This window comes from Anabrus simplex, chromosome 2 (genome assembly GCF_040414725.1).
Source record: "Anabrus simplex isolate iqAnaSimp1 chromosome 2, ASM4041472v1, whole genome shotgun sequence".
Classification (NCBI taxonomy): Eukaryota; Metazoa; Arthropoda; class Insecta; order Orthoptera; family Tettigoniidae; genus Anabrus; species Anabrus simplex.
In genome coordinates, this window is record NC_090266.1 from 1,021,961,860 (window position 1) to 1,021,987,185 (window position 25,326).

At 37.1% G+C, this 25,326-nt stretch overlaps 1 protein-coding gene across 2 annotated transcripts in view; it reads right to left on the minus strand.

The window, feature by feature from the left end:
- Positions 1 to 1,386: 1,386 nt before the first annotated feature.
- Positions 1,387 to 25,326, minus strand: part of LOC136864642 (maternal protein tudor) — a 356,675-nt gene continuing 332,735 nt past the window's right edge. For both annotated transcript variants that reach the window (XM_067141905.2, XM_067141906.2), the window contains 2 exons: positions 14,215 to 14,381; positions 1,387 to 6,294 (listed from right to left, as the gene is read on the minus strand). In XM_067141905.2, coding sequence (XP_066998006.2) covers positions 1,812 to 6,294; positions 14,215 to 14,381 — 4,650 coding nt within the window. In that variant the 3' untranslated portion in view covers positions 1,387 to 1,811. The remainder of the gene's footprint in view (positions 6,295 to 14,214; positions 14,382 to 25,326) is intronic.

The following is a 25,326-nucleotide window of genomic DNA, read 5'->3' on the forward strand; positions in this document are numbered from 1 at the left end:
ATCAACATTCAACAGGGACAAGGAAGAAGATGAAGGATTAGATGGAAGACAACAGTTTTTTTATCCAGTGGGCAAAGAACAAGCATAAGGACTGTGCACTTTGTAGCAAAAGGAAAGTAAAAGGAATGCAATGTGAAACCACTTACTTTCGTGAAACCTGTTCAAATAATATCACTGCACCCTGAAATTTGTTTCAAAAGGCTCCACACACTAAAAATCTATAACTCAGTAGGTGTTAAGCAAAGAAGTGCATCAATATTTTATTTATATTATTTTCAGAGTTATTTAAAAATAAATACATTGCAACATCTTTATGGCACAAAATGCATGTGAGAGGGCTGAAAATAAAATTTCTCAACCAACAACTGGAAAGGGCCAATGGTTTTGAGATCTGGACAATGGCAGGCAGGGAGAAGATGAACTCCTAAGAAGATAGGAAAGATACTCATGAAGAATTTTAAGTTAGTAGCAGGTGACAGATACTGAAGAGAGCATAGTATTTATACAAAATAATGCATCTCAGGTCAAAAGAAATGACTGGCATGGAAATAATATATCAGAAAATAGGTCTTTCAAAAAAGACATCAAGGTAATGCCAAGAAGATGCTGCTTGAAAGGAAAGCAGAGCACAAGTCAGCTAAAAGATATGGAAGGCATAAAAAAAATTAAAAAATTACTGAAGCCAGGAAAAGAGAAGACCGTGATCAAATTGTTTAGGTAAACAAGGCCCTACAAGCATTCTAGAATCAAAGACTATGTTAATTAATAAATTTGGATTCCCATTATATCTGCCCCACTCCTTAAAATAATGTGAAAATTATAACATTTCTTTCCAACTCCTCAAGAGTTTTAACTTCGCAGGGTAAGATATTCTGAACTCCTGGCCTAAGAATTTACAGCTTATTTATAGATAACAGAATGACAATTTTAACTTTACAGTAGATACCACAGACTGATAATCAAAAACTGATCATGGTTTTCAAAACTAATTTGAGGCAGAACATTTGTTGTTTACCGTGGTTTAGGCAATCTAGTTAAAGAACAGCTTCTTTTTTGTTGACAGATTACATAAAACCACCGCTTTGGTAAGAACGAAAGCTTTTTGGGGGAAGAAGAAGGAGGAGAAGAAGAAGAAGAAGTCAGTTATTTGTCTTTCCATTGCTAATTATAATATCCCTTGTGAATGCTCTCCATACGGAAGCTATCTGAATGAGAAATAAATGTACAAACTCTGTAAATTCTGCTTTGGATCTGGTGATGTAATCACTAGGCGAACGTGAATACAAAATACTTCTTATGATCACCAACAAGAGTAAGAATTTTAACTCTCAACATGAAATCCCAAATAAGATTGGTAAGATTATAATAAAACACTTGTACTCCATCTATTTCACAATCAAACAGGAAAATTTATTCATTTCTTATTTTACAAGTTGTACATAAAACAGTACTTAAAAGTCTTTAAATTAATTCGATTAAAATACACGGATGTTTAGACTGTAAAATAATAAATTATTTCTGGCAATCATATTCAATACTGAAAATTAAATTACTAGATTTTGACGTTAATTTTATGCAGGTGTTCCATGTCATCTCTTAAATAATTCTGATGGGAGAATCTGGATTTTGGCTATTCCAAAGTAATTATCTCCATAACCAAGGTCATTAAAATAAAGCTATTCAAAGTTAGCACATGAATCTTAATTTATCAGGGTGTTGTAAACTGGAGATTACTGTAGTAGCATTGTGCTATGTAAATTTTAACATTTTAAGGGACGGATTAAAAATGTCAAATTATACATCTCTAGATGTTAATCGCCTGAACTACCCTGATCACAAGACGAACTGGTTGGAAGTTCAGCAGCAGTAACGACTGACCCATTGACAGCAATACTCGTCTTTGCAGTCTGACAATCAGACATTGGTGTTTTCAGTTCCACATACAAGTCTTTGACAAGTTTTTCTGAATGTTCTAATTTAAAGGTAGGTACTTGGATCATAATTTCTCTCTCAGTTGAAATAAGGCTTTCACCCTCTTTACTAATGCTTACTATGTCAGCATCTTCAGGTGGTCCCTCTAGCTCTTCAGTCTTTTCTTTCAAGTTACTGTTGAACTCAGTTGAAATTTTATCTGGATCTAGATTAGTACAAACAACAATAGACAGATCACACTCTCTATCTTTTAATGGGTCACTTTCTACATTGGATTCAATTAAATCTGCCTTTGAGTGGCTGTTACATATTTGTGCATTCTCAATGTCAGGAGAAATCTGCAAATTCTCAACAAAATCAGCTTCCTTGCTAGGGCTAGTGGAAACAGGAGCATTCATGCTCGTTTTGAAACCAGTAATACTTTCCTGGTCTTTAAATGTAAGTTTATCAGTCTTTTCCGGAACTACATCACTACTCTTATCACTATCACATTGTTCAGAAGTTGTGTTCTCTTGTATTCCACATAACTGGTCAATATGATGTCCAGTACTTGTTTCAGGAAATACTGCAGCTTCAAATGTACTTTCATCTTTAGAAATAGGGTTCTCTGAAGAATAAATGTAACTTGAGGTAGTTGGTATCATCCTACTTATTGCAGGTACTTCAATAGTATTAGTATTAGTATTACCAGGACCTGATTCTTCTGGTAAATCACCATTGGGTTTAAAGTTATCTTCCACATTCAAAGTCAGTGCACTAACAATTTCTGAAGATCCTAGTAAGCTTTCACAACCTCCATTTAATTTTCCAACACTGTTAACAGCAACTTTTATGGTATTTGGATAATTTTCTACTTCTTCACCAGACACTACCATCTCATTAGTGGCATAGTTTTCATCATTTGAAGGTCTAGAATCACCATAAGTTACTGTATCGTTCTCAGCGTGACAACTGGCATTTCTATCTACTTCTATCCTGCACTTCTGTAAAAGCAACTTCTCAACAGTCACACCCTCATGCCTCAAGCTAACAATCAATGGGTCACCTTCTTGCAAAACATTAAGCTCGAAAGTCTTGCTGCCATCTCCTGTTAATTGAACAAATTCTTCCTCCGCTGCTGAGGGCCATTTTGACAATCCTTTTGGAGGAAGAAGGGAACAGTGTTTAGCTAAAGGAGGAATTTGTGACAATTCAGTTGGAAGTGAACGCAAGCTGGTTGTAGTGGTAGAGTTCCCAAAGTCAATGTAAAGAACTTCTGTCCCCTCGTCTCTACAAGAAAGAATCTTTGCTCTATACCACTGCTCATCTTCAGGGAATAAAGCAGCACATATTCCATCTACAGAAGCTTCTGGAAGAGGATCAAAGTTATCTACAAAGGACAATTTATCAGTTATCTCATCCAACTGACATGATGTACTACGATCCTGAATCCAGAAATCAGCTGTTGAATTGACATGGCTAACAAACACCCCTGAACTGACTTCAGATGACTTATATAGTTCAGTACACATTGATTCTTTCAGCAAGTTATCATTGGACTGAAAGCTCTCTTCCACACATGAAGTATTCATATTAAAATATTGTAACTTGTCTTTCTTATCACAGGTTAGTTTTTCAGTAAACTGCTCATTATTTTCTTTAGTATCTGCACAGATTTCAAATTGTTCACTAAAGGATACTGTCTTAATGAAATTTCTGCCCTCTTCATTAGTATGATGTGCAACACAATCAGTTGCCATTTTAATGTCTGTATGATAGCTGCCAACTGTCACCTCATTGGAATTATCATTTACACTACATTTTTGCAGCAGTAAATCCTCAACTTTCAATTCATCCTGGCCCAAGCTAACAATCAATGGGTCACCTTCTTGCAAAACTTTAAGCTCGAAAATCTTGCTGCCATCTCCTATTAATTGAACAAATTCTTCCTCCGCTGCAGAGGGCCATTTTGACAATCCTTTCGGAGGAAGAAGGGAACAGTGTTTAGCTAAAGGAGGAATTTGTGACAATTCAGTTGGAAGTGAACGCAAGCTGGTTGTAGTGGTAGAGTTCCCAAAGTCAATGTAAAGAACTTCTGTCCCCTCGTCTCTACAAGAAAGAATCTTTGCTCTATACCACTGCTCATCTTCAGGAAACAAAGCAGCACATATTCCATCTACAGAAGCTTCTGGAAGAGGATCAAAGTTATCTACAAAGGACAATTTATCAGTTATCTCATCCAACTGACATGATGTACTACGATCCTGAATCCAGAAATCAGCTGTTGAATTGACATGGCTAACAAACACCCCTGAACTGACTTCAGATGAATTATTTAGTTCAGTACACATTGATTCTTTCAGCAAGTTATCATTGGATTGAAAGCTCTCTTCCACACATGATGTATTCGTATTAAAATACTGTAACTTGTCTTTCTTATCACAGGTTAGTTTTTCAGTAAACTGCTCATTATTTTCTTTAGCATCTGCACAGATTTCAAATTGTTCACTAAAGGATACTGTCTTAATGAAATTTCTGCCCTCTTCATTAGGATGATGTGCAACACAATCAGTTGCCATTTTAATGTCTGTATGAGAGCTGGTAACAGACACCTCATTAGAATTATCATTTACACTACATTTTTGCAGCAGTAAATCCTCAACTTTCAATTCATCCTGGCCCAAGCTAACAATCAATGGGTCACCTTCTTGCAAAACATTAAGCTCAAAAGTCTTGCTGCCATCTCCTATTAATTGAACAAATTCTTCCTCCGCCGCTGAGGGCCATTTTGACAATCCTTTTGGAGGAAGAAGGGAACAGTGTTTAGCTAAAGGAGGAATTTGTGACAATTCAGTTGGAAGTGAATGCAAGCTGGTTGTAGAGGTAGAGTTCCCAAAGTCAATGTAAAGAACTTCTGTCCCCTCGTCTCTACAAGAAAGAATCTTTGCTCTATACCACTGCTCATCTTCAGGGAACAAAGCAGCACATATTCCATCTACGAAAGCTTCTGAAAGAGGTTCAAAGTTATCTGCAAAGGCAAGTTTATCAGTTATCTCATCCAGTTGCCATGATGTACTATTATACTGAACCCAGAAATCAGCTGCTGAATTGACATGACTAATAAAAACGGCTGAATCATCTGCAGGTAACTCGTTTAATTGATCGTACATTCCCTGAGATACTTTAAATGTCAAGGACTCCTGGTTGATCTCTTTCCCATTTAGAAAAAGTGACACAATCAGAGGCTCTCCTATCACTTTTATTTCCATGAGAAACACAGTTTTGCCTCCTCCACTCATTTCTGCCAATTTTTCTTTTGCATAATCAGGCCATGCTTCAAGGCCTTCTGGTAATGTCAATGAGCATTCTTCAGCAAGGGGTGGGATTTTACACATATCTTCTGGCAATGCACGTATGCTATTCACAACTTCTGTATTCCCGTAGTCTATATATTGGACTTCATAAGGAACCTCATTTTCACTAATGTTTAAAATTTTTGCTCGAAACCATTTTTCTTTCTTCAGAGAGAATGCAACACAAGGCATATTCCTAGAAGGGTAATCAATGGACATGAAGTCTTTGGCTTCTAACAGACGGTATGAAATTCCATGAATGTAGGGCACATATTTCTTTTGCTGAATCCAAAATTTTGCTGGTGAATCACTGAAAGGAATAACAATTTCGGTTTTGTCACTTGTACATAGTGTAATCTGTGATGAAGATATTTTTCCAGTAACAACCGAGAGCTCAATAGGAACAGCCAAATTAGCATCTATGAGTTTCTGAGTAAGATTTAAACTTTCCCCGGTGTCCACTATCCATTTATTCGAAGCTGTTCTTTCAAGAGAAATATCAAATTCTTTCTCACCTGTAATACTAGTAAGCAACTTGCTGCATTCTGCCTCATCTTCACCAAGAACGGCAAGAGAAGTACAGAATGCTAGGGAATGTGGAGTGAAGAATGAACAATCTAATACCCTGATATTTTCTTCAGGTATAATTTCTGTATTTCCATAGTCAATAAAGCAGACTGAAATGCCTTCAGCTGTTCTAGTTTCTATGCATGCCCTATACCAGCCACTGTCAATTACTGATTTAGCAGCACACATTTTACCCTCTTCTACCATGGTAAGTGTCTCTCCAAGACCTTCTGTTTCATAAAATGCATACATATCTTGAAGAAGTTTTGTTATAAGATCTCCATCATTCACTCTTTGCATCCAAATTCTGTATGGACCACTGATGTGAGCTATCCAGACTCGAACACAACTTCTCAATACAGGATAGGGACACAAAGGATTAACTTCCAAGGTATGTGAGTTGTCAACGGACTTCAACAATTCCAAGCGCTGTCCTTCAATGTCAAACAGCAGTACGGATAACCTGAAACAAATTAAGGAAGCATTTATGTAGAGTTTGATGTCAGTATAATTTCCAGACAATTTTTGAATGCCTAAAACTATTGCATGAAATAAATTTCATGATTAAAGGCCCGTGTTGACAGTGCTTAAGTATATTTTCAAATATTTGAGAAAAATTTCACCTTTTTAACACTACTAAGATCAAAGGATTTTTCCCACTGTCCAACACTTATTTTATTCTTATAGTTTTATGCATATACAAACATGTGTCTGCTTATATTCTATTTGTTTAGCTAGAATTTAAGCCGACACATTTGTACATGCATAAAAACTAACTATATGAATAAAATAAGTATTGGATGCTGGGAAAAATCCTTTGACCTTAGTTGTTAAAGCCAATACGGGATAAACATGAGATTTATAAGTTGTTTTCAATACTATAAATTATGTATTTGAGTGTTAAAATGCAATTAAAATATAATGGAATATGTTTCATCCCTTCCTCTAGGACATCATTAGTCACTTATTAAATAAGCAGCATTCCAAAAACACAAAAATATACACTAAGTTAAAATGATATGATACAATGTGATGCTCTGTCTAATTACAACTATATCACAATAATAGTGGAATATAAGAAATTTAGAAGAAGAGCAGTATGGATCTCAACAGGGCAGGTCAACAATAGACCCTATATTTACCATTAGATCACTGATGGAAAAACAGTGGGAATATGGAAAATAACTGGTGATAGTATTCTTGATCTACTGAAAAAGCATACAATAGTGTTAATTTGGAAAAAGTGTGGGAAACCCTGGAAAGAAAAGGATATGGAAAGCAATCGAGGGAACTAGTGAAAGCAATGTATAAAAAACTATCCCAGCTGTGTTCCAGACCCCAGACAGATTGGTCTAGAAGCCAAACTGGACTAAGACAGGGAAGTGTATTGTCTCCACTTATATTTATAATGGTTATGGATGAAATTCCAAAGGAAACAAAGGCAACATATAGAGGGGAGATGAAAATATTGTTGTTTGCAGATGACATAGTGATCTGGGGAGTCAACAATACAGAAGTGCAAATCAAACTAGAGGCTTTAGATGACAATACTGAGAAATATGGTATGAAAATCAGTTTGGAGAACATCAAAACAGTGGTGATGACAAGATGAGAAATAGAAGGATAAGGGATCACTAGTATTAGGGGACAAAACCTTGAGGTTGTTGAATGTTTCAAATATTTGAGAAGTGAAATAATGCAAGATGCAAGAATGTACAGAAGTTCCTATGAAAATGAAAAGAGATAATGTACAACATATACTATACCCCTATATTAATGTATTCATCAGAGACTGGGGCAATGACAGAGAGAAAAGAGAGAAAAAATTCAGGCCAGTGAGATGAAGTTCCTGATGTGTGTGTGTGTGTGCGTGAGAGAGATGTTGAGGTCAGAAAAGAGAGAGGGGTAGAAAAACTCAGTGATAGGATGGAGAAGAATAAATTGAGATGGTTTGGGACATATTATGAGGATGGAGGAGGGAAGGATACCAAAACAAGTGTTGGAGGCTAAGATAGAGGGAAAAAGGGTACGAGGGAGGCCCAGAGCAAGATGGATAGACTCTGTCAAGAACAGTGTAAGAAAAAGAAGAGTGGACTGGAATATTACTGAAGAGGAGTGGTGGAAGGAGAGGCAATGATGGAGAAGTACCATCAACACCCCAACCTGGCTGGAGCTGGACAATGGGATATGAAAAGGATGATGATGAATAGCAGAGTATCTTTTATTAAAAGTCTTTGGAAACAAGGTCTTGATGAATGATAAACAGTCAAATGAGCCCATGTAGGGCAATAATATTAACACAATTTACAATTGTAGCACAATAGTTGACAAAAATCTGTGTCCTTAATAATATAGGTATACTTGTTGACAATATGGCAGAATGTTCTAAAATGAACAGTAAATCCCATTTTTTATGGCTGGTTTTCATAAAAATATCTCATTGGAGGATAGTCCTTACAAGCTATAGTTACAGTGGGGGACATACGTACTCGTACAGCCTGATATGACATGAAATTACTACTTATCTTACGTGCATAGGTCAGATCACTAAAACATAAATGTAGATGCTTCATCACTAAACATCGTAAATGACACAACGTGAATAAACGGAAAAGGTTTATATATAATAAGAAATACATCATTAGTCTGGATTAACCCAGTGACATATGTATTCATACACCTGGATTGTCTTTCAACTGTACAGGCAGTAGATCCATCCCCCTCCCTACTCAGTGCCCAGCAGTTGTTGATTAGACGTCAATGAGCAGTGCACAGCACCAGTACAGAGTACAAGCTGGTACCGCTATCTGAATGGGGCGCAAGACCAAGGAAACTACGTTGCTGAGAGAGAGATCATGGTACGGTTTCATAATAAAAATAAATCATATTCTGAAATCGCAAATGTATGTAGAAGCCATGCTACTGTCCAAAGTGTCATACAGTGATTAAAAAGAAACAGAACCCTTGCAAGCAGCAAATGATCAGGCCGACCATACAAGTGACAACTTGAGAAAGGAGCATGGTAGTGAAAGAAGTCATGAAGAATCTGAAGATAATTTTGATGGAAATAAAAGCCCATGTAGAAGAATATTATGGTAAACAAGTCACAAGTAGAACTATCAGAAGAATCCTTCACTGTGCGGAGTATCAAGCTTGGGTCCCAGAAAGTAACCCAACATTAGTACGAGAAATCTCAAGTAGCCAGATTGCAGATTGCCAATGAGTATGTAGGAAATTATAATGGATTCTGGGACTGTTTTATTTAATGATGAAAGTAAATTTAATATATTTCACAATGATGTACGAGTGTTAGTCTGGAGAAAGCCTACAACTGAGCTGGACATCAAAAATATCCACGCTACTGTAAAGTATGGAGGAGGTGGGGTAATGGTATGGGGCTGAATGGCAGATTCAAGGGTAGGTGAACTCGTTTTCATTGATAGAATTAGGGACAGATTTGATTAACTGAATATACTGAAGGAAAATTTACAGAAGAATGCCAACAAACTTGACATTGGGGACAATTTTTATTGCCAGCAATATAATTAACCCCAAACAACCTGCAGAAATTGTCCATATCTGGCTGCTCTATCATATACCACATGCCCCGAAAACCCCAGTTCAGTCTCCAGACCTTAATCCAATCAATTATTTGAGGAACAAGTTTGGGAAAAAAGTAAAGAAACATGAGCAGCAAACAAAGGTTTGCTGTTGCTACAAAAATGGAATGCAATTTGTTTCAAAATAACAAGGAAGTTGGTATATTCCATGCAAAACACCTTACACAAGTCATCCATAACAAAGGAATGCATACCAAGTATTAAGAAATAATTTGGTGGAGGTGTGGGTTATAAAGACAACATACTTTTGTTCTTGTATGAATACTCATGTCCTATGTAAAAATAATCTTCCAAGGAGTTGAATTTTTTTATTTAGCAAGGAGTAATTTTGTGTTGATTTTCTGTATGCGTATGTTTAAGTCGACGAGTTACTAAACAGATGTTAATTACTTAATTACGATCTCTTGTATAAAACCCAACTGTATGAATAATTATGTCCCGCATTGTATATGACTGAACATTTTCAAAAGATACAGCAGAATGCTCCCAGGAAATGATATACTGTGTAATTGCTATGAGTGGAACCAGGGGGACTCCTCTCAAAATAATTCGTTGAAGAAGATTCTTGAAAAACTGAAAAATCTTCAAGTGTGGTGGTAAAAGATATTTATGCAGATTATTGATGCATATAGAAAAAGGAGCCTAAAAAGAAAAGAAAAAGGGGAGGATTAGGCCAATTGCCAAAAGAAAAATAAAGTAATGTTAAATACGATGTATTTAAGAACTTACTTCCCCTCAGGACTCTCTTGAAGGCCAGTGTGATGGCAGGTGTTTTGAGAGACAGAGAGATTTTTTGTGATATTTCCTACTTTTAAAGACATCATTCAAACTTATTCATCTACTAATGTTATTCCATGTCATCTCTGCACTGACAGCTTGGAACATACCACCTAGTTGAGCTGTTCGTCTCCTATCTCCCAAGTCTTCTCAGCCCAAACTTTGCAACATTTTTGTAACACTACTCTTTTGCCGGAAATCACCCAGAACAAATCGAGCTGCTTTTCTTTGGACTTTTTCGGTTCTTGAATCAACTAATCCTGGTGAGGGTCCCATACACTGAAACAAAATACTCTTACCAGAGACTTATATGCCCTCTCCTTTACATCCATACTACAACCCCTAAATACCCTCATAACCATGTGCAGAGATCTGTACTGTGTGGAAACTGGAACTGTACAATGATGATGATGATGACTGTGTGGTTTATGAAATAAAGCAGAATTTGTATTGGTAGTTTTAAATGCTATATTGCAATTTTTTCTTTTGGTATCAGTCACTGAGAGAAACATTTTTGCAATTATGTCAAAAAGAGTTTATCTGTTATTTCATTGAGATTGCCAATTTCTCGGATCAATGTGGATGTTTTCGTATATATTCAAGAGAGTGCCTTTATTAATCACGTGTACAATAAACATACCTTGATCTATTGATGAAATACAGTAGAAAGATTACAATTTGACATATGGATACTCACAACTGAGTATTTATTGTGTTCTTAGCATTAATGTGTTCTAGGTAATGTGTGGTGAAACTTCTTCCTATCTGACCAGTATGTGCAAACTGCAATGTGTGCATTTAACTTGAGGACTCTGGAGCTGAACGATTGTGTTATTATTACTAATACTGTGTGGAAACTGCAACTGTACAATGGTGATGATGATGATGATGACTGTGTGGTTTATGAAATAAAGCAGAATTTGTATTGGTAGTTTTAAATGCTATATTGCAATTTTTTCTTTTGGATAAGTTAGTGATTTGAAAATTGTTTCCATATTATATGTAACATAATACATACATACATACATACATACATACATACATACATACATACATACATACATACATACATACATACATACATACATACATACAATCATACATACTGTTATGTCTTTTAGCATTCAGTCTGCAAGCCTTTGTGAAATTACTAAACACCACCACAATCCTCTATTTGTAACTAGTTCTGTGGCCTCATTTAGTTCTATACCTCCTATCTTTAAATAATTAGAAACTGAGTCTAATCACTGTAGTCTTGGTCTCCCTCTACTCCTCTTACACTCCATAATTGAGTCCATTATTTTCCTAGGTAACCTATCCTCCTCCATTCGCATCACATGACCCCACCACCAAAGCTGGTTTATGCATACAGCTTCATCCTTCAAGTTCATTCCTAATTTAGCCCTTATCTCCTCTTTCCGAGTATACTCCTGCCTTTATTCCAACCTGATTGTTGTTTTCTATCATTTTCTTAAGTGATTGCAAAGAAATTGGATATTTATTGAACATCTCCATTAGTAAGTTATACCAACCCCTAACTCCCCTTCCTATAAACAAATATTTGCCCCAATTTGTCCTCTTGAACTCCAACTTTATCTTCATATTGTGATATTTCCTACTTTTAAAGACACCATTCAAACTTATTCATCTACTAATGTCATTCCATGCCATCTCTCCACTGACAGCTCGGAAAATACCACTTAGTTGAGCTGCTCGTCTCCTATCTCCCAAGTCTTCCCAGCCCAAATTTTGCAACATTTTTGTAACACTACTCTTTTGTCGGAAATCACCCAGAACAAATCGAGCTGCTTTTCTTTGGATTTTTTCCGGTTCTTGAATCACGTAATCCTGGTGAGGGTCCCATACACTGGAACCATATTCTAGTTGGGGTCTTACCAGAGACTTATATACCCTCTCCTCTACATCCTTACTACAACCCCTAAATATCCTCATAACCATGTGCAGAGATCTGTACCCTTTATTTACAATCCCTTTGTGTGATTACCCAATTGAAGATCTTTCCTTATATTCATTCCCCAAAAGGAACTATCAACACAGAGGATTTTACCTATTTGTGAAACTCACAACCTGACTTAATGCTGTTTATCATCATACCATTCATTGCCTACTGCCCATCAGAGTCAAATTTGGCACCTCTCTGTACCATTTGTTTCTGCTCTGAAGATTTAGAAGGGAGACTAGAGAGATTTACTAACATGTTGAAAATCATCTTGTTTACAGCAAAAGCCATGCTAAACATCAGCATACTCTTCCCTATCTTCAATGCCCTCATACCTTTATTGATCCTGTACCCATCTATGGTCATCATGTCATCATCTTGAAACTGCTCTTCTTGCATGTGGACATGATTTTAAGATTGCACTGTTGACATAATTCAATGAGTCTTGAACTGTTTTTGTTGGTAAATTTGAGCACTGAGTAGAGTCTAATGGTTTTCCTGTGTTCCTTTTCTCGGCCGATTTGTGCATTGAAATTGCCTAAGATAATTTTGACGTCATCCTTTGGAATTTTTAACATTACCTTTTCAAGTATGTTCCAAAATTGTCCACGTTTTTGGGAGTTCTTTTTGTTGTCTATATTTGTAGGGGCGTGTGCATTTATTAATGCATATTTTTTATTGGCACACTGAATCCAATATTATTATTATTTATTATTATTATTTTATTGTTGTATTAAGGTAGGAATATTTAAAGTTGGAAGGTCTCAATGTTAGATATTAGTAATTTGTTTTGTACAGGCAGTTGGGAAACTAACAGCTATTTCCAGGTTTGGGAAAACATCCAAGGGAAACTTTAGTGAGTAATGTGGAGAGTCCAGCCTGATATATGCATATCCACAAGTCAAACTTCGGAGGTGGTAGGGAGATAGCCACATGTTACCATGGCATGGGATATCTCTTGCTCAAGATTGGACAGACAGGTGCTGGCAGGAGCTCAGAGATATTGTGAAGGAGTGGGGAGGAAGAAGTCTACATTGGTAGAACGTGATCCAGCAACCATTACTACATGTCACAAACAATTTATGGAGGAGTTTACTGTGAATATTATCTACCATGTCTTTTGGCTGTGAACATTAATGAGTGTACGTTTGATTATGGACAATGTAATTTTTTTAATGTTACAATTATGTCCCAGCGTGGGGCAATTAATCATTTCATTTATTTTATTTATTCATATTTTGTGTTATTTACATTATAATAAGCACCCAACAGCAGGGCAGATATTTTAATTTATAACAATTCACTATTCATAACCTAGTCACAAAGTGGGATAAAATGGTTACCTTCATGCCTGGCTACCTTTGTTCCCATGAATTAATCTAATGCTAATTTCTAGAGTAGGCTGAGTGAATATACGTCTCTCCAGAAATGGAAATCTTGTTTCTAAATTTCTGTTCTCACAAGTAGTCAAACCCACATCATTCTGTTTAAAATGAGCTAGATAAGCCTTTATCACTTTGGACAGGCAGCTTCTACAAATTCATATTTTGTAACAATTTAAATACTGGTAATCTATTGTTAATTTTAATGTTATAATATATTATGATAAAAAGACCATCAGGTTTGTAAGGGCAAGACTCCAAATCTTTGTAATATAAAGAAAAAGAAAGATGTCCCAAAACATAAATAGGTTATAGGTCTAGATTTTCTCTGTAGCGATTATACAAAGAATCAATGGAAAACCACACCAAGTATGATGCAACTTTATGGATTTCAAGTCTTCTAGCAGAATGTGGATTGTGGAGGTAGGTATTCCCCAACATGCCTATTTTACCTTCTGAAAAGAAAGAGTGAAATGCATGTAAAAAAAGCCACAGTATGAACTGTTTATAAATCACTGGATTCCTACACTAGATTGAAAATGTAACAATGAAACAAGAACTGGAGATGGGGTGATAAGAAATGTTATTTTACTTTGGAAACATGAAACAACAAGATAAGTTGTAGTATTTAAAACAGAAATTACCTTTCATTCAGAACTTCATCTACCACCATAATAACATCCTGGTCTTCCACTTCCATTTTAAAATGTTCTTCCAGATCTACAGAAATACTGCTTTCAGCTGAACCACTTACGCAGCACTTGGTTGCTTGAAATGGTAAAGATGCCAAACAAGGAGGCAGTATCCATACCTAAAAATAAAAGAACATCCCTTTAAAAATAAGCGGAACTGTTTCTCAGTTTCAAGAAAGGACTGTAGTGGGTAATGTCAAATTACCAGATGTTAACTAGGAAGATAATGCGAATGACAGAAAGCATGACCAACAAATGGTAAATAAGTTAATCTGGGAAGGACAGCTGAATCACAAAGTGATGGAACTATTGAGGGAAGAATATTCTAGATGTAATGCTGATAAAACCAGGCGAGCTTTACAGAGAAACTGAAGTGATGTTATAAGGGATCAATAAGCTGTTTTAGTCATACCATAGTGTACAGAAAAGAAAGTGTGATCACTTCTCTGGTGCTCATACACTTGCCATTGTCTGTAGCAGGCACCATAGTGTCTGGCTGAAACTGTGGCGTGGCAGTCACTAGCTGATCTTGTTGCTACTGTAGTATCTCGTATTGCGTGTGGGATTTCAGCTTATTTTTAACATTGTGGATCTATGAATGTTCATGTGACACTCCCTTGACTGAAAATAATGCTTCAGACCTACACTCTGATTATAACAATGGCAATCTAAAGGTCATTATTGACCGAGCTAGTTGGCCATGCAGTTAGGGACACGCAGCTGTGAACTTGTATTCAGGAGATAGTGGGTTCAAATCCCACTGTCAGCAGCCCTGATGATTGTTTTCCGTTGTATCCCATTTTTACACCAGGTAAATGCTGAGGCTGTACCTTAATTAAGGCCACGGCTGCTTCCTTCCCTCTTCTAGCCCTTTCCTATACAATCATCACCATAAGACCTACATGTGTCAGTGCGACGTAATGGAAAAAAAAAGGCGGCATTATTGTATTATTGTAGTTAGCTCTTTTGTTGTTAATCAGCATGGCATTTTAATGAGTTTCTGTATTCGTGTCAATCTTAAGGTCATTACTGACCGAACAAGTTGGCCATGTAGTTAGGGTCGCGGAGCTGTGAGCTGCGGTGACTGTTCGAATCCCACTGTCAGCTTCCTCCACATTCCACTCCTCCTCAAAAACCTCCACACATTTTAGTAAGAGATGAGTACTGAGAATGAATCCGCAATAATACAGTGTGTTTACAATTATGTTATCTATGCAGTGGGAGTAAAGCAGAATTTTGTGCAGACAAGGGAATATCTCAGAAATTTTTCTGAACATTTTTTCTGGGTTTGATCTTATGAAGTAATTTAGATTTTTTTTTTGCTACTTGCTTTACATTGCACCGACACAGATAGGTCTTATGGTGACGATGGGACAGGAAAGGCCTAGGAATGGGAAGGAAGTGGCCGTGGCCTTAATTATGGTACAGCCCCAGCACTTGCTTGGTGTGAAATTGGGAAACCACGGAAAACATCTTCAGGGCTGCCGACAGTGGGATTGGAACCCACTATCTCCCGGATGCAGGTTCACAGCTGTGCGCCCCTAAACGCACGGCCAATTACCCGGTAATTTAGACTTAAAAGGAACCTTTTAAGTGCATTAAAACTATGTCATAAAAAAAATACCCATTGTGTAAACAGTAATTCTGCTTGTTGGCCCAGGTCTGCTCGTTGTGGAGATAATAGTATCTTGCTGTGAGGGAGACGTGCCCTGTTGTTTTGTAATGGTTAGTATGTCGGGTTACAAGGAAAATAATGAGGCAAAAGATTTCTTTATACTACCCAAAAATAGTGACATATTTTTAAGTAGACAAATGATATTCCCCTGGAGGACAGAATCTCTGTTCAAAGTTCTGTGCGTGATGTTCATTTTCCTGACAAGTGCATTATTAAGGCTGATAAATTTGTGATTAATGGCAAAGCATCAAACTTACAAGACTGAGATGTCTGTCAATGACCAAAAGGATGAGCACAACAGGGCAAAATTTAATGACTAACTTCTGGTCGGGATGAGTACCGAGAATGAATCTACAATAATACAGTGTATATACAATTATGTTATTTATGCAGTGGGAGTAAAGCAGAATTTTGTGCAGTGAAGGGAATATCTCAGAAATTTTCCTGAACATTTTTGCTGGGTTTGATCTTATGAGGTAATTTAGACTTAAAGGAACCTTTTAAGTACATAAAAACTTTGTCATAAAAAAAATATACCCATTGTGTAAACACTAATTCTGCTTGTCGGCCCAGGTCTACTCGTTGTGGAGATAATAGTATCTTGGCTGGATTATTATTTTCTCTGTGTCTAGAGAAGAATTTAATATCATATAGTTGATAATGTGTATATCACTTTGGTAAGGAAATTAACTAAGGTGCTGCATTAGAAAGGCCACATGTTTTTATAAAAATTACTTGCAAACATAACTTCTTTTTCACAGCATCTTACATTCCAGGACACAATACTGTGATCGGCTAGCACAGCTAGCACCACTCCACTGAAACAGGTGCAGTGAGCACACTTTTTCTTCTACATGCTATGGCTGTACTTAAAAATAAATGTGATAGAAAAGAAGGCTGTAAAAGTAGGACTAATCAGCAGTACCACATAACTGATAACAGAAGCATGCAAGAATTTTTAAAAAACCATTATGATCAGTGGAAAATGGCAAATAATAATGTAAAAAGCATATGGGATGGGTTAAAAGCAACTGTTGAGGAGTGTGAAAACCGGTATGTTCCTTTGAAGGTGGTAAGGAACGGTAAAGAGCCACTATATTATAAAAGAGAAATAAAGAGATTTAAAAGGAGCTGTGGATTAGAAAAAAGTAGAGTTAGAAATGATTGTGGAAGTAAGGAGAGATTGAAGGAACTTGAAATGAAATGAAAAATTCAATTTAGCAAAAAAGTCAGCTATGGATAACATGATGGTAAGCATAACGGGCAATCGTAAGAGTTCTAGAAAAAAAATGGAATGGTATGTATCGGTACTTTAAAGAAGAAACAGGTAATAGGAAGGAAATTCCAGGATTCACTGACCTTTTCCATCCCACACCCAATTTAACTCAGATTTCAAATGTCCCACTCTCTCTCAGTCCTGAGTTTAGTCTGATGCTACATTTCTTTTGTTCAACATAAGGTGGTATCAGTTGATAGGGATGTGGCGATCCCATCGCCCAGTGGGTAACCACTGCAATCAGCCACTCGAGTATTGGCAGGAAAAACCACACCTAGTTAGAGTAGGAGGAAATACCTTCTCTTAGCCAGAAAACATTGTGAGGCTCTCCAAAGCTCACAACCTTGGTAGTATTTTGTTCAGTGTGAAATATCACTGACCCCAATCTACAGTTTTTCAACTGTCTAAAGCATGGAGGAAAGTTTAGCAGAAGCTACTACTCCAGGTGAAACCTAATCCACCTTCACCTTGAGCGAAGCATGCAGACCTTTGGATTCTGGGGAGCCTGCATCGACATGCATAGAGGTCACAGAGAGTTACAATAATAGAAAATCTTCCACCTTTTTGATCCTTTTTATTTGCTTTTTAGCAAATGATTAATTATAAATAGTACATGTTTTGTTCTCACTTGAGAATATCTTCGGCTGTTGTTAAGCTTTTCTGAATACATTATGTTCAGGTACATTGTTCCTCTTAAAGACTATTTGAATATAAATTAAAATGATATTAAAACAATGTGAGGGTTAATGGGTTGATGAAATGAGAAAGGATGAATACATAGTTAGCCTGCTTAAAAACTATATCTATTCATTAGAATAGTTGTTAAAAGTTTCAACTCTGTTACACTAAAAATATCTATTTGTCTTCCAGTTAAAAGGTTTTTTGAAAAATGAATGGCTTCTTGACACTGTTCTTATTACTGCTGAATGCTCATTTCATTCACTCCTTCCAGGTAGGCTGTTATTTATTTTGAGGTTGCTTAATGTGCCGTAAATTGAGTCTAATGCGGAACTATGAAGCTGATTGCCGGTCACTTTTTGAGAAGGGAGCTTTGTCTCAATTTCTGTAATGAAATGAGGAAAATAGGAATTTGTTTTCTTTGTAATGAAAGCATGTTTCTTTACATAAATAACTTAATGTATAAAATGTTTCCATACCTTACTGTTGTTAGACTCCAATTCTACCGTGACCCTGGAGGGGGAACGTTTGAAGCTGCTTCGTCGACTTCAAGAAATCCTACAACTCGATTGATAGAATCACTCTTATTCAACTCCTAAAGGAATTTGGCTTGGATAACAAAACCAAGGCAATCATCAAACAGACCCTAGCTAACACAACCTCCATAGTTAAGTTCAGAGGAGAAATTTCAGATGCTTTCCGGATAAAGACAGAAGTTAGGCAGGGAGATGGGCTCTCGCCACTGTTCTTCAATTACGTCTTTGAAAAAGTCATCCGTGAGTGCCACAAAGACAATAAAAATGATGGGCACAAAAATGGTGTGAGATTGGGTTACAAGAACATGTTTTAATAATAATAATGTTATTTGCTTTACATCCCACTAACTACTTTTACGGTTTTCGGAGACGCCGAGGGGCCGGAATTTAGTCCCGCAGGAGTTCTTTTACGTGCCAGTAAATCTACTGACATGAGACTGACGTATTTGAGCACCTTCAAATATCACCGGACTGAACCAGGATCGAACCTGCCAAGCTGGGGTCAGAAAGCCAGTGCCTCAACCGTCTGAGACACTCAGCCCGGCTACAAGAACATGAACCTTTTAATTGATTGCTTAGCTTTTGCAGATGATCTAACAATTTTCTCTGATTCTAGATATGGCTACAAAGCAAATTAAGCACCTCAAGACACAGGCAGAAAAAGCAGGCCTCCAGATCTCTTTGGAAAAAACGCAATTCATAACTAACATTAAGCCAGCACCAAGAGAGCTAAAAGTAAACCAGGGGGCAATCAAACGGACAGATAAGTTGAAATATCTTGGTGAGTGGGTAGAACCAAACATCTCTGAATGGTGGCTTCAAATAGCCTATGCAGTGGCCTCCACGGTATGCACTAGCCTTGCATCTTGGGTGGTGTGCTAAGTCCCAACTGACGAGCCTAACTTAGCACACGAGGGCGAAACGCAGGCAACCAAGAATGAGTTAGCTGGAAAATTTATAATGTCCAATAACGGACCATTGTATTGGTATTATAAATTTACTCATTCAGGACAAATATTTTAGGTTCCCTATGGGAATCAACATCTTCATCATCACAAAATTAAGACCTACAATTTCAATGACTAAGAACAAAAGGATTACAACTAATAAAAAAATAATGAAAAAGGCATTTTTGAGATTTTACCATCAATCTGTAGCTTATTTCAACCTCTACATCATCTGAAAATGTTACATAATCAAAAATCTGATGTATTCATGCCAGGAAGCACTTCTAACAGCTTTCAATGTTCTGACATTAGTCACTTCGCTTAATTTGAAAGGGTCATTGAGTTGAGACCCCATGGTGGAACGACAGAGCCAAAGCAGCAGTTAGGAAGAAAAATAAAGCTTTCAGAGTGTGTTTTCCACAGAGGACAATGGAGACAAGACAAGAAAATATAAGACGAAAAGGGAAGAAGCTAAAAAGGTTGTAACAGAGGAGAAGAAAGAATGGATGGAAAAGTGGACAAACACGATGGAAAAGGATAGCAAAGGAAATAAAAAAGTACTGTATGGAATGGTCAAAAGTAAGAGGAAAGGCATGAGGGAACATGTTATAATGATAGACAAAAATGGAAATGAAGTGCAGGAAATGGAAAAACTCAAAGGAATTTGGAAGGAGTATTTTGAAGATTTACTAAACCCAGAAGGATGCACTGAGGAGGAAAGTAGAAGCAGGGAGGAAGTAAGAAATATGGAAGAAGAAAAAGATTTAACATGGGCAGAAGTGTAGCTAGCACTGGACAAGCGATGAAAGGAGGGAAAGCCCCAGGGTTAGATGAAGTGAGTATTGAGATGGTGAAGGCAGCAGGAGAGGTGGGGAAACAGTGGCTTTATCGTGTGTTGAAAGTAGTATGGAAGGAAAGGAAGAAACCCCTGAAGATTGGAAGAAGGGGGTAATCATACCCATTTTCAAGAAGGGGAATAGAAAAGAGTTTAAGAACTATGGAGGAGTCAAACTGATATGCCACTGTGCAAAGGCGTTTGAGAAGATTCTGGAGAAGAGAATCAGAAATAGGGTGGAAGAAAAGTTAAGAGAAGAGCAGTATGGTTTCAGATCAGGAAGGTCCACAGTAGACCTTAAATTCGCAGTACGTCAACTACAAGAGCGTCATTATGATTGGGGTAAGGATCTTGTGATGGCCTTCGTGGACTTTGAGAAAGCTTATGACCGTGTGTGTAAAAACAAGGTATGGGAAGCCTTGCAGAGAAAAGGTGTCGAGGAGCAGACCATGGAAAGAGTGAAGGAGATGTACAATGGGAGTGTCAGTTGTGTGAAAATAGGAGGAGAGAGAACAGGCTGGTTTGAGCAAAAAGGTGGATTAAAACAAGGAAGTGCTCTGTCACCTTTGCTCTTCGTAGTAACAATGGACGATATAATGACAAAAGTGACAAGGAAAATTGGAGAAGGAAAAATTAAAGTGATGATGTTTGCAGATGACCTGTTAGTCTGGGGAGAAAAGGAAGAGGATATCCAGGAACAGTTAGATGCTTGGTTAGATGAGGTGGAACAATATGGAATGAAATTTAATGCCCAAAAGCGTAAGATAGTGATCACAACTAGACAGAAGGAGAGACCTATGAGAGGGATAATGCTTGGAGGGGAACAGTTTAGGAAGGTAGAGTTTCAAGTACTTAGGAAGTATCATAGAGGAAAGTGGAAGAAATGATCAGGAAATAATCGAATGTGGAAGACAAGCAGGAGCATTCCTGAAAAGTGTCAGAAGCCTGGATTGGAGCAAGGATGTCCCTCAGAGAAGCAAAAGCGTGATATACAGGATGTACTATATGCCTATTCTGACGTATGCAGCTGAGACTTGGGTAATGAGGCAGAGAGCCGTGAATAGAATACAGGCAAAAGAAATGAAATTTCTGAGGAGCAGGATAGGAGTGACAAGATGGGATAAGATGAGAAATGAGAAGGTTTGAGATATAGTAAAAGAGGAGCCACTACAGAACAGGATAGAGGCATCTAGACTTAGATGGTATGGACATATGAAGAGAATGACAGAGGAAAGGATACCGAGGAGGATGCACAGAAAAGTGTGTACAGAAAAGAGGAGAGGACTGGGCAAGAGTGACTAGGGAGAAGTGGTGGGAAGACAAGAGGAGATGGAGAGGCTTATGTTCCAAGGAGACCCGGCCAACAGCTGGAAACTGCAGATGATGATGATTCGAGTTGTAACTATTTTCCAGATTATAATAAATGATGTAAGAACTATGTACACACCAATATTCATAAAAATTTTGTAACAAGTGTAATATTGAGAGGCAATGATGTAAACTGTAAAAAATTTAAACACTTCTGAAAAATAATGGATTTTGAATTGTAACCCTTACATTCTTGGCCATTGATTTATCATTTTCATGTGAGGGTTTGTTTGGGTTTTTCACTAGTTAAAATCTGGTCTACTGTGATAGGATGATGGTTGTTTTCTACTACAATTTGTTTCATTATTTATATTTTGTTATAATCTGTTTTTCTCACTGGTATGGTTATAGCTCTGTGCATCACTGTATTCAGCCCTGCTAATTTGTGTGTGGTCAGGTGATTGAAATCGTTGTGTAATGTGTGCGATGTCTGAGTGGGTGAATTTGATTGAATAATTCAATCAAGTTCGCAATGGAACCAGAAACAAACGGGAAGATCAACTTTTTGGACATCACAATCAGTAGAAATAAACTACCATATAAGATATACAGGGAAAACTTAACAAATGTAGAGAACATTTGGTAACTATTCAATAGCATGACATTAAGCATAACTAAACGGATTCCAATAATAATGATTCCTGCCCCTTATTTGTACCCTGAAGGCGAAACTGGAAACCAAGGAATATTATCTTCAAGACAGCTAGCAGTGGGATTCAAACCACTCACCATCCAATTACAGCAAAACTGCCAGAATAGCTTGCTGCTGATAACTGCGCCATGCTCCTCGGGTTGGCTGCCCATTAATAAATAATACCGTAAGAACACAACTGTCATAAAACTTGGTCAATGTACTAGTGCTAGTCGTTCGTTTGAAAAGAGGATATGCATGTTGTTTCTGTTTTTGTGGACAGCAGACGCTTGACCTTGAAGATACAACACCACACCGCAACCAGTTTAAACAGTTGTGTACGTACCCTGGCGGCCTCATCAGTAGCTACCATCAGCTGCTGTATTGTAATTCCCAAAACATGCCTTTCCTCAAGAACAGTGCAAGCTACAGACCTGAAACTTGTGGCAATGTGATCCTGTCCCCAAGATCTATTACTTGTGCTAATTTGAGGCATCAGTTATCTTTTACCCTGTATGTAACCTATTTACACTTCCTCCCTTGGTACCTCCTTCTTCCATATCAAGTTCCACACACTCTGGTAAAATGCATTTTCTTTTTGTATCCTTTTACTGATCTTCATGTCCAACCCTGCATCCTGCATCAGTTTACTTCCCAAATACCTGAAGCTTCCAACAATTTCAGTTACTTGTCCCCCAGTTTTTACAGTTCTTCTCCCTTTTCTTTCTCCTGTAGTCAATGCCATTGTCTTGTATTTCTCCATGCTTATTTTGATTTCATACTTAACAATTTATTAACAGGTCCAACCTGATCAGCAAACAACATCACCTACAGCTTCCTGTCCCCATATGTTTCCTTTGTCTCCTTCACAATTTCATCCATTACCATTATGAACAACAATGGCGAAAGCACACCTCCCTGTCTTAGCCCAGTTACATGTCTAAACCATTCTGTCCTACTCAGAGGGGACTGGCACTGCTGCAAATATTCTTGTACATTTTTGCACATATTCAATGATTTATTTTTCAAATCCTTTCTGCTTGATGACATTCTTTACCTCTTCTCTGGGGATGCTATCAAAGGCTTTAAAAAAAAAAAAAAGAGGAAAGTCATCACCATTTCTCTTCCACATTCTATTCGCTTTTTAATCATCTGCCTCACACTGAAGGTGGGTTCTAGTGCTGATATTCCATCTCTAAAGCCATATTGCTTCTTCTAATTATCCTTCCATCTTTCTTCTCATTCTCCTTTCTAGTAACATTTCAAATATTTCAATGCCAGTACCTTAAGACAATGTTTGGAGAAATACAGTATTTCAAGATCAGATCTTTCTCTACAGATGTGATTTTTTAATCTTTCAATTCTGTATTTTATTCAAGGGTTCCATATGCAGTCAATACGGGGGCCCTCAATTTTATTGGGAATGTGAACAACTAGGATCTTACTTGCCTGAGGTATTGTGTCTTTTCACCTCTGTCTGCTACTTCACTTGTACAGCTGCTCAACAAAAGAATGTGCACAGGGTACTGTACAATCAATCATCAATCAACAGGTGGCAGATTCCCTTACAGTTGTTTACCTAAATTTTTCTTAAATAATTTCAAAGAAGTTGGAAATTTATCAAACACCCTTGGCAAATTATTCCAATCTATAACTCCCAACGAGCTAGAAATAGGACTATAGAGTGGCTATTAGACCACCATATTTGAATCTACTTGAATTCCGCGTCCGCCATATTATAAGCGATCATACCAAGTGGGCATTGTGGTGAAGCAAGTACAGAGACTGCGGGAATACATATCGTTTGACAGTTTTCTTAGTTAGGGAATCATTCAAAGATGCATAATGTCTGTTTAAAAGGACATAAAATACAAGATACAAGCTGCATACTGTACTTGCATATTGTATAAAGACGGAAAATTAACACATTTCCAGTAATTAGAAAAGAAATCACAATACATTGCCATTTAAACAAATTTAGCCCTACTTACAGATAATGAAAATATACAACAGAAAACCTTGAACAAAATAATATAACAACATCGAGAAATAATTCATATAACTTCAATAATAATAATAATAATAATAATAATAATAATAATAATAATAATAATAATAATAATAATAATAATAATAATGTTTTAAGGGGCCTAACATCGAAGGTCATCGGCCCCTAATAATAATAATAATAATAATAATAATAATAATAATAATAATAATAATAATAATAATAATAATAATAATTCCTAGCCTCTTTCCAGTTACCTGGATTTGGCATTTTGTATGGATTCAGCTCAATTTTACAGCCAGATGTCCTTCCTGATACCAATCCTAGGTGGAGTGATGTCCTACTATTGCGTGTTTCTGTGTTAGTCTGTAGTGTGTTCCGTTGTTTGTAGATGAAGAAGATTGTCCTGTCCCCGATTCAGAGGGATTAACTATCGAATACCCAGTTAAAATCCTCAACCCGGTTGAATCCGCGGCCCTCTGAACCAATTGCCAGCACACTGATCATTCAACCAAGCAGATGGACTCTAAGCAATTTGGCAAGTTCGATCCTGGCTTAGTTCTGTGGTAATTGAACGTCCTCAAATCCGCCAGCCTCGTGTTGGTAGATTTACTGGCACATAAAAGAACTCCTGCGGGACAACATTCCGGCACCTCAGTGTATCCAAAAAAGTAGTTATTAGGACGTAAAACTAATAATAATTTACGAAAAATAGGTATTCTAGAGCTGTGGAGTACAAGGTTTGAAGTGAACAAAGGTGTTTTATAAAGTATCCAATAATAATAATAATAATAATAATAATAATAATAATAATAATAATAATAATAATAATAATAATAATAATAATACACTTAAGAAAATGGAAATTGCAACACCATGAAGGCATTGGTCGTTTGTGTTGAATTTTAAGATATGGAACGATGCCATGTAGGTATGTAAACAATCAAAGTTTCAGACCCATTGGATTGTTGCTACAGGTCTCCCCACGTGATTGGTCGCAGAGGAAACAACTCCAGTATATGGACTCTGGTGTAGCGTAGTTGACTTGCGGTCTGTGCAGTGAAGTGTTCCCCGTCAAACATGCCTCGACGACAGAGAAGAGCATGCTAT